The sequence below is a fragment of the Vidua macroura genome, chromosome 2 (assembly GCF_024509145.1).
Source record: "Vidua macroura isolate BioBank_ID:100142 chromosome 2, ASM2450914v1, whole genome shotgun sequence".
In the NCBI taxonomy this organism is placed as follows: domain Eukaryota; kingdom Metazoa; phylum Chordata; class Aves; order Passeriformes; family Viduidae; genus Vidua; species Vidua macroura.
The window spans coordinates 67,365,054-67,378,430 of record NC_071572.1 but is presented as its reverse complement, the minus strand read 5'-3'; the positions used below and the strand labels follow the sequence as shown (position 1 = coordinate 67,378,430).

Sequence of the window (13,377 nt, the reverse complement as noted above, 5' to 3'; positions counted from 1 at the left end):
AGAAAAGCTATTAGCTAAAGGCACAAAAGCATCTGGCTGATGTGGCAGTTTTGAGACCTGAGGTTTGTTAGTAAATGCACCTGCATCCTGGGATGCTTATGGTCCTGCAAAAAAATGACCAGGCAGGATGAGTTTGGAGATCTCTAGAGAGGAACAAGTCCACTTATTATCACAGGTCTTTCTGTCAGTACCAGCAACAGAATAAAAGCTCATAAACATTTTTTTTCCTTTTTTTCTTTTCCTTTTTTCTGTGCATGGTCCAAATGTGGGAGAGAGGTAATAGAAAGATTTGAGAAGAAGCTTGCAGCAAGAAACAGTCTTTGGATTTCTCTAAAAGAGACAGAAACTGAATCTGGAACTGTTCCAAGGGTCTTACATTTTATTAGTAACACAGCAGAGGCAACATAGGCATATGTAGATTATGTTAGATTGACTTTGGATTGTCTTACTTATTAAAACATGCTCAAGTCCCAGAGTTTTCTATGGGTCAAGTACACAGTTAAGTAAAGCACACCATTCCAGACTTTCCTGAAAAGAGTGGGTTCCTCATAAAGATGTTGCATATAAACACTTTCCAAGTGGCAAGTAGGTTTTGAATTTGCAACACAGCAGTTCCTCAGCAGCAGCCTTGTGTCCCTAGCCCATGATAAAATCAAGGTGGCTTCAAGGCCCTCACTCAAAGATTTCAGTAGGCTCTGGTCACGCATGAAGCTTTTCTCATTGTAACTTGCTTATGTGCTTTATCCTCAAATTAAAACATCTGCCATGTCCACAGTTTCACAGAGCTCACACACAGTCATAGCAAAATCAGTTCTGCTTGGAGGAAGCCAATGCCCTACTTCTCATGGCTGTTTCCATGCCAAGACAGAGTCTCAGTCATTTGGGCTCCACCTTTTCTCCAACCAAACCAACTCAAAATTTCTAAGGAAGTTTTTTCAACAGGAGCAGTGAATTCCCTCACCTTGCCCAATTCCCTTCTTTCTAGGCACTGGCAGAAACATGATACACACATTTAGGAAAAAGAGGATGGTGACCCACACACAGAGGATCACATTTGATTGTATGTTACTAATGATGGAAAATGGCAACTTGAAATAGAGCTTTAATTTCAAATAAAGTAGTTTTTCAAACTTAACCACTGTCTTGAGGATGAAAGTGGGATGCCTGTGACAGTTGCACTATGACATGTGGTTTGCTGTGCACAGTAGCTCTGCAGTGAAGGATCACAGATGGTTTGCAGTGGTGGGACGACCCTGCTCTTCGCGACTGCAGTCTTACTGTACTTGTAGAATTCCACCTTAAAAGTAATTGGACGTCTCTGTAGCTCAGAGAAGGTTTGCTAAGCAATGACACACTGCACTTGGATCTGAAAACATAACATCTGGAAGCCAAATGTTAGAGGCAATATAAAAGGGCCAGCCCAACAAACCAGAGGGGCACTTCTAAGCCAGGAACATCTTCAGGATGGACATTTTCCTTCTCTGTGTGTTCCTGCCTCTGGTGACTGTGGCATGGGGCCAGTACAGTGACTATTACTATGGTCCCTATAATTATGGAGATAATGATGAATGGGTCAATGTGTACCGGCAAGGTTTCAACTTTCAGTGCCCACATGGGCAAGTGATTGTGGCCGTCAGAAGCGTCTTCAGCAAGAAGGAAGGCTCTGACAGACTTTGGAACTATGCCTGCATGCCAGCATCCCAGAGCCTCGGTGAGCCGACAGAGTGCTGGTGGGAAGAGATCAACAGGGCAGGAACGGAATGGTAGGATAACCCCAACAATCCCTGGAGGGCACAGCCCCAGTAACCCCTGTGGAATGCGGGCCCTAATGCTGTGGTCAGAGCAATGCAAATGCATATGAATGCCATGACAACCAGCAGGCTTCACTGCCTTAAGACTCTTTAATCACAATGCATGGGAGCTGATCAGCATCACATTTGTCGTCTTCTCTGTAGCAATTTCTTGCTGGAGGGTGTCAGTGTCCTTCCTCAGCTGTGAAGTGGCTTGATATTGCTGTTGTTTCAATGATAAGGAAAATGAGGCAAGCACCTAGAAGCGAGGAGAGCATAAAGCCCCTCTTGAAAAGTCACATTGAATCAGTGACTAAACTGGGAAACAAATTGCAAAACTCTTCACTCCATCCTCACACTCTTATCACTATAAAAAATAATATCTGTATTGCACTGGCTCTTTGCTTTGTGTTTTTGTTGCTAAGCTTTTTGGCTTAGGCATAAACAAATGCTGTTTCTAGTTGTGCTGTCATTACAGGAGCAAAAAATCCACACTAACAAGCAATGATGGTAGCATATATATCTGCATGGTGATAGCAGAAGTTCATGTTAATTCCCTAATACCGTCAGTTTGCTTAGATAAATGTTACATTTTCCATCAACCTTGGAGGCAAAGATGATCACATTATGTGGAGACAATAATTTCTGGAAATATGTATAGATTTCATATTTGGGCAGAATATTTAATTATTTTCTGGGTTTTTTTAATGAAATGGGAAACAGAGTTTTGAACAACTCTGGTATATTCTTTGGACAGAATGAAATGCATGCAGGAATGAGTATTTTCAAATACTTGAAATGGTTTTGTACCAGAAATTGCAATGTGATTTTTTTGAATTTTGTTATATGGGAATAGGTTAGCAATGAAATATGAAGTTTCTGCTTTTTAAATGATTCAAAATTTTGTTCTGAATTATTCATACTCTTTCATTTACCACAGACACATGCCTATGGCTGATGCAATTGCTAAGGGAAAAAACTATTGACCCTATGTTTAATTTTGGAATAAGAATTGAAAAAAAGGGGGAGAGCTGCAAAACAGGCAGAAAGAACACATTGTGATAATCTGGGATGACTTCTTCATTTTTTATACATTGATGCAATTTCTATTTATTGCATAACAATTTTGAATTAGGCATTTCTTTTTGTTCAAAATAAACTTACTCACTTTCTAAAAATCCCTGGCAGCAATTGCTCAAGTTCACTTCTCATAAACAGGATACTGTATAAGTCTATACAGAACATTTTCTTCTGCTATGTAACCATTCATCACCGTGCTCTGTATGGTTAGCATGACTACATCCACAGTATATTATTTGAATCTTGTTTCCTTCACCTCTTAAAAAAAATCATCTTTTCACTTTGTCCTCTTTGGTGCCTACTTTTTTTCCTATAGCAACCCCTTTTTTTTTCTCCAAATGTATTTCTTTTTCAACCCCTCTTTGTTTATCTCCATTTCTCTTCCTTTACTAGCTTTTGGAGTTATTCTAGTATTTCTTCACTAGCTCACCTTTCCAGACCAATATCCTTACATCTCTCTCCCCCTTCCCTTCCCTTCCCTTCCCCTTCCCCTTCCCCTTCCCCTTCCCCTTCCCCTTCCCCTTCCCCTTCTCTTTCCCTTTCCCCTTCCCTTCCCTTCCCTTCCCTTCCCTTCCCTTCCCTTCCCTTCCCTTCCCTTCCCTTCCCTTCCCTTCCCTTCCCTTCCCTTCCCTTCCCTTCCCTTCCCTTCCCTTCCCTTCCCTTCCCTTCCCTTCCCTTCCCTTCCCTTCCCTTCCCTTCCCTTCCCTTCCCTTCCCTTCCCTTCCCTTCCCTTCCCTTCCCTTCCCTTCCCTTCCCTTCCCTTCCCTTCCCTTCCCTTCCCTTCCCTTCCCTTCCCTTCCCTTCCCTTCTCATTTTGCAAAGGTGAACTTGTGCTCCTAGTTACTTGGGCCATTTCCATAAATCCTAGCTAGCTGTGCCTGGTTAGATTCTTTAGTTTTCACTTTTCCACCTCCAGGGCTGAGCTAGTTGTGCCTACAGTGCTTCATGGAGACAGGCTTGCAGTACACAAGCACATCCCTGGTCATGCCAACACTGCTGCCCAAGAGCCCAGCAGTCTCATCCCAGACTAGAATGAAAGTGTAGGTCAGTGTAACCTCAAATTAATGTGATGGCACAGATATATCATGGGGAACCTTTGAGAATCCTGCCTTCTCTCTGGGCATTCTTACTTCTCATAGGTGCCCCTCTTCTCTCTCTCTTCCACATCTACCTCAGTGCTATTTGGAGCCATGCCCAGTTCTAAAAAGATTCACCCAATAATCAAATGGGACCACAAATATGAGTCACCATCTGTACCACTAGCTCCTGTTTGGCCAGTTCTCTTCCTTGATGATCTCCCAACAAACCAATCTGTTGGTGAGTGATACATCATTCTCATGTCAGCTGACACAGCACTCTGCTGGACTTGCTAGTTCATTTTCCCATCCTTGTAGAATGGACTCAAATATTCCCTCTTCAGCTCTGTCTCACAGAGTATTTTGTCTCACCTTGCACACCACATCCAGGGATATTCAATTGCTTGTACCACCAGTAACTACAAGTCTGCCAAGTTTTTGCTAAATTTTGCAGAATCAATCAGGTCAGAAAAGACTAGAAATCATTGAGTCCAGCCTCTGACCAAACACTACCAGCTCAGCTGAGTGCCACGTCTGGTCTGTCCTTAAACACTTCTAGGGATAGGGATGGTGAACTTCACCACATGTCCAAGCTGTGGGCTGCCAGCTTTTCCAGAAGTATGCTGTAGGACCCAGTGTCGAAGGCTGCTACTCTGCTGCAATTGAGACTTTTTAGTCTTTTCCCTACCTTCACTGAGCAATGAGAACAAGCTTGCTGAATCTTTTGTAAAATCCCTTTTACTTAATAATAGGTAGCAGCTATGTCTTTCCCTCATCCACACACCTTCATCCATGCTTCTGCTTTCAAGCTGAACATGTCTCCATTCTTTTAGTTCTTCTCTGGAGGTTTTATATTCCAACACTCCTAAGCAAGCACTGATCATACCTACAGCTCTTCTCTGAATTCCCTCTGGTTTCTCAGCCAGAACCCTGGTCAGAAAATCTCGACTGGCAGAAACACACACACACACAAAATAACCTTTGACATATTATGCTTATGGCATTTCAAATTTCAAATGGTGATTTTCAAATTACGATTCCTGACTGCTGTGCAGCCGCACATTAGAGACAAACTCAAGAGAGGTTTCTTTAGAAAAGACAATAAACAAAGACAAGCTTAAGAGATAAAATTAAGAGGGAATATAAAAGAGAGAAGAAAGAGTCTCCAAATCATTATTTTCTTTGGCCTTCAGTATATGGGACAAAATGACAGAAATGGATGGGGGGACCACAGGGATAGGAGAGCTGGGAGCAAAAGGAGACCACTGGCAGAGCTTCCTGGTAAGTTTACTTCCCACTAACACTAGGGATTATACAGATTTAGACAATAAAACCATAAAACTTTGAATCTTTCTCATAGAAAAAACAACTCAACAGAAAGAGGACAATGACACGGATCCACATTAGGCATCTAATGCCTAATAATGCTTAGTTTAGGGCCTTTGCCTCCTCCCAGGGTCAATGGAGAGTACTCTAAAAATTGCTCTCTGGGGCACCCCATCTCTTTCACAAGCAGACTCATGAAGACCAATCCCTTCTGACTACTACCTAGAATTACCTAGTGGCATTTCAGAATATATCTAACTATGGTGCTTCACTGCCTAAATGCATCCCTGAAGTTAATAATATATGTCCATACACTTCTGAAGAGGTTATGTGCATTTGTGCTTTGCTGAAAGGACATAAGAAGTTTTGAAACTGTTACAAGACTTAAAGGGAAAATTGTGGCAATAGATTGGATCAGGTGATCAGGAATGCCTTCTCAGCCTCATTAATCTGTGAATATTTTTAAAATTAAGTACATGTGCAAAGACTTTGTTGAATCTGTTTCAACACCTTAATCCTTCAGAGTAAGGTTAACTATCTGCTAACCAATATGATATTCAAAAGAGAGAGAGCAACTAGGAGCAAGAACTGGTTCCTGGATAATTTGGAAATACTCATGTCCGGAATAGGGAAAAGTCTCCAGGGCATGCCCTGATTCTGCAGTCTGTCTACTGCAGAAGTCCTCGAGTCCTTCTACTCCTTCTAATTTTTATGCTGCAACTTCTCAAAGAATCCTATCCTTTCAGGGAGCACAAATTTTATGTTATCTCCATTTATACTGTAGAATTGTTGACCTTGTTTAAATACTTCACCACCTGAGGTCTGAATGATTGAGGGTGAGACTGTTCTTCACTGCTTTGTTGAATACTACAGTTTTCTACAGACAAGTCTCTGAACAAGGGTTTTAAGAAAAGCTATTTTTCTTGCCTGAAAACTATCATACTAAAAGACAGGGTTCACACAAACAAAGGAACAAAAGCTTGCAAGTGAAGACAAGCAACTCTTCCCTCCAGTAAAATAAGTTTGGTTTACACCACATGATACAGATGAAACCATGCCACATCCTCAATAAACTTCCAGTTAGCTATAAAGGAAAAAGGAGAAGCATTTCTAGCCAAGAGATATTTAATCCATATTTATTGCCTCTTTTCCTTGTTTAGACTTCTGAGAAAGTGTTTAGATGGGACTTGGAAAAAACAGATACCTGGATTCTCCCTCCCCACTCCCATTCTCTCCCTCCTTTGCCCACAAACTAGGTGCAAAGACAGACTACTGAGCAAAGGATCCTCCTGTTGAGGCTCTGGCAGCACACCTTGGTATATCAGTAGGAACTATTTTTGTTCCCAATCTCTGACCAATCCCAGATTTCAGATCTGAGGCTGTATTATCCAAACCCAATAATCCAGCTGCTCTTTGAAAATGTTCCCATTTAGCACAGCTGCAGTGGACTGAGTCCAGTGGGAGCATCTGAGGAGAAGAGGAATGTTTCTGTAGAAAAAGAGGTCTTATCAGCTACTGTCAAGAAGAAATCACCAGGCTGAAAAGGGCCTTGCCTTCCCTTGGTCAGGGAGAAAAAAGTAAATCATAAATGCCCCCTAAATGAATATTGCTGAAGATATTACAGAGGTTGCCTTTGGCATGTGGAAGTCATAACATGTCTCAGCACCCCACAACATATAGGGAAGACTCCTTGTAGAACTGGCTTTTGGAGACTGCCATGGCCTAATCAAACACATAAAAGTTGTTCCCTATGTCTGGGTGCCAGAGTTGCAAGTGTCCTGAGCCTGCCCTCAGCCTCTTATGTCTGCCCATTCACCTGTAACAGACTGACCATTGAATTAGCTCTCATCACGCAATTAATCCGATTACATAGAGGGAGGACACTCCACAAAGAGGGAGGTTTACCAGCACAGCACCAGCATCCAGCACTAGGTGGGGCACAATACTCTGGGGCTTTGCTTAGCAAAGAGCAAAATTAAGGTGCAGGTGTAAGTCTAAAGTGTCACCAAAACTGATTCTATTGCTCAAAACAATTATATTGTTGTAAGCAATGTTTGTATTCAGTCTGGCAGACACCTGTTGAGCCAATGAGGAACACGCTTGGCTGCCGAGGTTGTTACTGATATTCACAAATGATGTGGCACAATTTAAGTGGATCTATAGGGTGAAACAGGTCATGCACAGATCCAAAATTCACATATGCATTTTAGGTGGGTTTGTTTCACACCAGCTCTTGTTTGGTCTCGCAGGTGAAAGCTCACCAGTGAAGAACAAAAGCAGTTCTGACCTGAACTAAATCTGTACCACAGATGCATGCTTTCATTGCTTTCCATGACAGAGCTCAGCTGTACAACACTCATTAACCAGTTCAGAAGAAGATTTGGCTGAGAGGTTTTTCACAGGAATCGCAGTAGGCTAGGAAAGTCTCAGATACCATATCCCTGTTACTACACAGAACTCCTCCCAGAATAAGGCTTTCTATGGAACACTGCACGCATTTTCCACACCTGTACCCAAGGCAACAGCAACTTCCCATCCAAGAGCACCTGATCTTCATCACCAATCTTCTCACTCCCTCCCTACCAGCCAGCTCACCTCCTCTTCTCCCAGTACTAGATCCAAAAGGCAACTCTTCACACTTGGCAACTTGAGCCAACTAGAAAACGAGAACCTACCCACTGCTAAGTTTAATCCCACACAGTCCCAGCCAGTTTCTCACGTTCTTCTGCATTCACTTTTTAAGAAGCATTTTCCTCTCTTCTTAGCAATGTCAGGATTTCACGAGTGAGGAGAACCCGGTCGCATTAACTCTGAATACTGAACTACCCTTTATAGTAAAAGTTCTAAAGAGTGGGTCTTGTGAAAATAAATTTGATGTTTTGACTTGGCTATAAATCAAAGTTCCTGAATCACTAGTTTTTATTCACCCTACTTGCTTCAGGATTTGCTGTGACAAGAATAGTGAATTCAACAGAGAAGAAAAAAATTCTGCCATATTAGTGTTGTTTTCAGATAAGTGCATAGAGCAACTGACTGAAAAGGTGTGTGGGGAGGGGTTGTTTGTTTCCCTTGAAGAATTACTTTCTGCTTGTAGGAAAGTGGCCAGCTGGGAAAAGAAAAGAGAAGGAAATATTTAATATGAGCTCACAAATAAGCCCTCCAAGTTCTGAGAGCATCTCTTCATTTTTGAAGGAGTATCTGGATTTTACTTGAAAACTAGAAAGATTAAGGCAAAGGCATTACATTTTCTCAAAGGCATTACATTATCTCAAAGCTAAAGAAAATAACTTCAACGTCACTATTATCTTTCTTTTGCTAAACCCAATACTCAGCTTGAATAAGAGATTACAGGACGTTGTGTATGAGACAGGAGCAAAGAGAGAGAATTGAACATGAGCTTTAAGGTGTATTTCAATTTTTACTTTGAATTATGTTAAAACAAAACTGCAATTTAATTATAAAACATTACTTATGTCCAGGTATACTTTCCATCTAAGAAACTAATTTTTAAGGCAACACCAATTATCTTTTTTAAATCAAACTTATGATGAGAAGATAGAATCAGAATAAAAAATAACCTCACCTTCCTACAATCTGGTACCCAAATGTGAGTGCATGTAAATATATGAGTGTTATGCTAGCTAGGTTTGTTTCCCAATTCACTATACAGAGATGTCCATGAGCAACACCTCTTTCAAAATGAATCTTTCCATTACAACTGGACTATATTAGTAGAAAATAATGTGTCAAGAAAATAAAAAGTCTTGTAGGACAAAAGCAGTGGGAAAGAGGACAGGACTTCCCAGACTGAATGTGAGCAGGTGGGAAGAGAAAAGAAGGAAGAACCTCCCACAGAGACAAGTATGAGCAGGAATATCAGATGCTGATCTGATCAGTGGGGATGGAAAGTTGCAGGGCGGTGTTGAGCTTCTGAGGGGAAATGGAGAAACAAAGTGCTCCCAACATTGCACCCTATGCAAAAGAGCTAGAAAATCTCCCAGGGGCATGAGGACTTGGGCAGTACAAATGCAGATAACTCGGAAGGGTGAGAGATGGAAGATGAGGCACAAGTTTGTTGCTATTTTACACAGTTTAATGATCATCTTGCAACAGGTACAACCAATCCCTATACTGCAGTGTATCAACCACTCTTCCATCAGGATAACACCTATCATCTGCAGCTATCCAATATGTTTACACAGAGTCTTAGCCATATGTTCCTATGGCCTATGAGCCAAAAATCAGAAAAACCTCCTATCAAAGCCCTGCTGAAATTCTCTGAGTGAAAGCCAGACTGCCATATTTGGTTTGATACCATGGCAACTCAGAGTCCCCATCACGACTGAATTCTGATGGTCCTTGAAAGAGTCTCACAGAGCACAACAAGTACTGTGGCCCCATCAACATGGGAGATACCGGGACACAAACAAAAGTAAATACTCTTGTCTGAACAACAGAATGCAGGGGAAGAGACAGAGAAGAGACCCTTGGGTTCAAAAGTGAACACTGAAAACTAGGCAGGGAAATTCATCACTACAGTGGTCAAAATTGATCAGTTTTTCAGCTTTTGCATACTTCAGCTTCACGCTGTCTTTGCATGTACTAACACCCCTGTACATAAGTGAATGACTTTCCAAACACCAAACTCCGCTAGATGACATGTTTTCCCTTCAGGTCTTTAAAATAAATAATGAGGTCATTGAACGAAACTAAGGGAGAATTTTGGTATTTGTTATACATACAGTTACTTCTGAAAGGGTCTTTCAGATAGATCATTGTAATTGATTTTATGAAATATTAGAGAAAGTTTGCTGCAGGTTTTCCTTGATGAGAGGAAAAGAAATAAAAGGAAAAGTGATGGAAGAAAGAGCATTCCTATAATTTGCACGACAGGGAAACAGTGAGGCCAGGAGCGTGCTTGAGAGAATGAGCACTTGATAGCTGAACCATGACCTGTCTGTTTTCACGAGCTCCTTGTCTTTAGTCTCCAAGAAGCAAGAAGCAAGAAGATTACCACTTGAATTACTTTGGGGTAATTGTTGTAGGGTGTGCAGACAGAAGCGTGCATGCTTTGAGACCATGTCTATTCTACCTGGAGGCAGTGATTCACTTGTATTACCGAGCACACAGAAAGCATGGAGCAGCAGATTTTTCTTTTGAAAATCCAGTCATAAAATTTATGTGACTCTTAAAATTCATAACATCTGAATTGCAGTTTTCCTTATGTGATTGCTGTCAAATAATGATTTCATCATAGCCTAAATGAACTTTTTGTGGCAGAGTAGTTGAAAAGGTTAGTTCAATAAAGCCCAAATCCTCAAATACCAACACTCATAGACAAAAATATTAATGGACTATTTGAAGTCAGTCTTATGATTTGTAAACAGTTTTGTAAAATACCAGCACCAGAACAATCTTCTTTCCTGGTTAGCATACTAGAATGATTAAATACTTTAGCCTGATTAAATATTTTAAGTATAACATAAATGTTAAGACATGGTTAATTACTGCTGCTTTCTTATAGAAAATAGTTACTCTATACAAAGCAAGTGGAAACTACTTCTCAGCACAAAGTCAAACCCTCAACTTGCACTCTATATCAAAAATATTAATGTTGTTTTGAGAAATGCTTGAAACTATCAAGGCATCTAATACCATGTTTTCCTTGTGTGTTCTCCTCTTTCCCCTCATTATTAGGTATCAAACCTGCTCAAACAATGGGCTGGTGGCTGGTTTCCAGAGTCAGTATTTTCCATCAGTGCTGGACCGTGAATGGCAGTTTTACTGCTGCCGCTACAGCCGGAGGTGTCCATATTCCTGCTGGTGAGTTCAAGTAGACACCAAACCTGTGATCCTCTTTCCCCCAACAGTGCCTGTGAATGCCTTAGGCTGCTTGACCTGTCAGAAACCTTGTCTGAAAAAGAGTTAACTGTGCTTTATGGAGCAAAGCATGTTTTTTCCAGTCTGCTAGAGGATTCTTAAGGATCCAAGGGCTAAGGGAAAGAGTAAGGGCTTAGTTAGACTGAATAGCACAACACAGTAGCTGGCCTTCAATGAACAGCTCTGGGGATCAACATCAGCCTAGCTGTGCTGGAAACCATAACAGAAGTCTCCAAAGTGGAGTGACATTTTCCCACTATAAATCCAGCACATTTGCTAGAATAGGAGCATCTCTGTGCTACACATTTGTGCCACAATGACTTACAAGAGTGAACTTTTCCCACTCACCTCAGAAAAAATATTGGTAGTGTATACGACTATGCTTTCTCTCTCAAAACTGTTTAATGATCAAAGTCAAAATGAGCTACTGGTCATAAACCTGAAAGAAAAATGTGGTCTCATCTTAGCAGAGTATCACAACTAGTACTGGCAACTTAATGGAGACTGTGAAAAAATGAGCTGTGCATCCCAAGCTTCCCAGTTTCTCTAAAACACACCACAGCTGTGGTTTCTCTAAATTAAGACCAAAGACAGGAGAAGATTGTGTAGAGGCAGCTTGTATTTCTCCTGTCCATTCTGTTCAGGGTTACATTCAGCTTAAATTTAGCTATTTTCAGTGATACAAAGAATAACCTGCCTACATTTAAGGAAAAAAAAACTACAACAACAACAACAACAAAAAAAACCAAACAAAAACAAACAAACAAACAAAAAACCAACCAACCAAAAAAAAAAAAACCACCAAAAAAACCCACAAAAAAACCCCCAAGAAAGTAGAGGGAGAAAAAAGTAAACCTGTGCTTGAACCCTTTTTTCCAGACCTCAGCTTTGAAGGAGGCTTCCCATTGAGATGCATACAAACTGTTTATGTGCCTATTGGTCTTATTTGGCTGTCTGGCTAATGGCCAAACACAACAGCACTGCCTTGCTTTTCATTCTTCAGTCTCTTTGCAGCCAGGAGGAAAAGAAATGTTTTTATTATCATTATTTTAAATGCCTTTAAATTATAGGAACTCTGTAACAAAGTCTTTGAACATTCTTCTGAACATTCCTCTGCCGCCTTTCCAGCAGACATTGCCTATGGATGTTCCCTACCTGGGGGTTTATTTACATACCTGCTCAGGCTCTTCCCTCTGAGGGAAACTCACTCAGACTTTTAAGCAGTTCTTCCAATCTCTTGTACTCCCCTAATATTGCATACATTTTCAGAGAGACAACAGAAATCTCTGATTTTTTTTTTTTTTTTGTTATTGTTGACAAATCTTCTTCCCTCAGATGTTGTCTTGACAACTGGGAACAGCTTTGTCTCTGCTTTGCAAGTTGGCATTCAGAGTAAGACAAATCCTAATGTAAATGTTTGGGGTTACTGGAGTCTTTAGTTTTCATCTCAGCTGCATACAGACCCCTATACTGTCCTTCTATTTCCAACAGTGACAACGCTCCATTTTTGTGCTTGGGAAAGAGATCCTTATGTAGTTCACCTGCAGTTCCATGCAGAAAAGGCAGCATTTCAAAAGCAGGTGAAGCATTTTTCCCTCTAAGCAGGGTAGAAATCCCATGTACTTACATTCTTCTGGGAGGGGAGTGCTGTAAAATTGGTAGGAAGCTGTGTAACCTGGCTTGTGAAAAGTTTCTGGTGCATAGTTTGTGATTATGGGTTCATTAAAAAAAACATTCTGCCTTTAGAGTTAGCAACGTGTTTGTATATAAGCTCTCTCCACATACAGTTACCAAATTAGGATGTTAGGGTCTGGGTGGACAGACAACTAGATGGGTTAAAATATAATGGTTTAACAGGATCAGAGGGCAGTGGTTAAAGGGTGATAACCTGCCTGGATGCCTGTCCTGCTTAATATCTCTAGCAATGACCTTGAGGAGGCAACAGAGCACATGCTGGCCAAGTTTGCATGTACTGAGGGGTGCAGCTGACATGCTTGAGGGCAGGACTGCCAGTTCAGTGGGATGTAAAGAAAATTACTTCTTCTATGTGTCACCTTCTGATGAGAAGGCGGGCGACCTGGTTCCAAGACACAGCACGGTGACCCGGCTTCCCCTGGCTCACTCGGTCCACTGACATACACAGACACCAATGTGGTGGATGGTCAAATGGTGTTTATTATCTCATCTCATGGGGTTAAATAGTCAAGGGGGCTTTCCTACGTCAA

At 41.2% G+C, this 13,377-nt stretch overlaps 1 protein-coding gene across 1 annotated transcript in view; it reads left to right on the top strand.

Annotated features, from left to right (window-relative positions):
- Positions 1–1,460: 1,460 nt before the first annotated feature.
- DPT (dermatopontin) overlaps positions 1,461–13,377 on the top strand; it is a 34,603-nt gene continuing 22,686 nt past the window's right edge. Inside the window, exons 1-2 of the mRNA XM_053971319.1 lie at positions 1,461–1,763; positions 10,970–11,095. Of these exons, the coding sequence (XP_053827294.1) occupies positions 1,465–1,763; positions 10,970–11,095 (425 nt within the window). The 5' untranslated portion in view covers positions 1,461–1,464. The remainder of the gene's footprint in view (positions 1,764–10,969; positions 11,096–13,377) is intronic.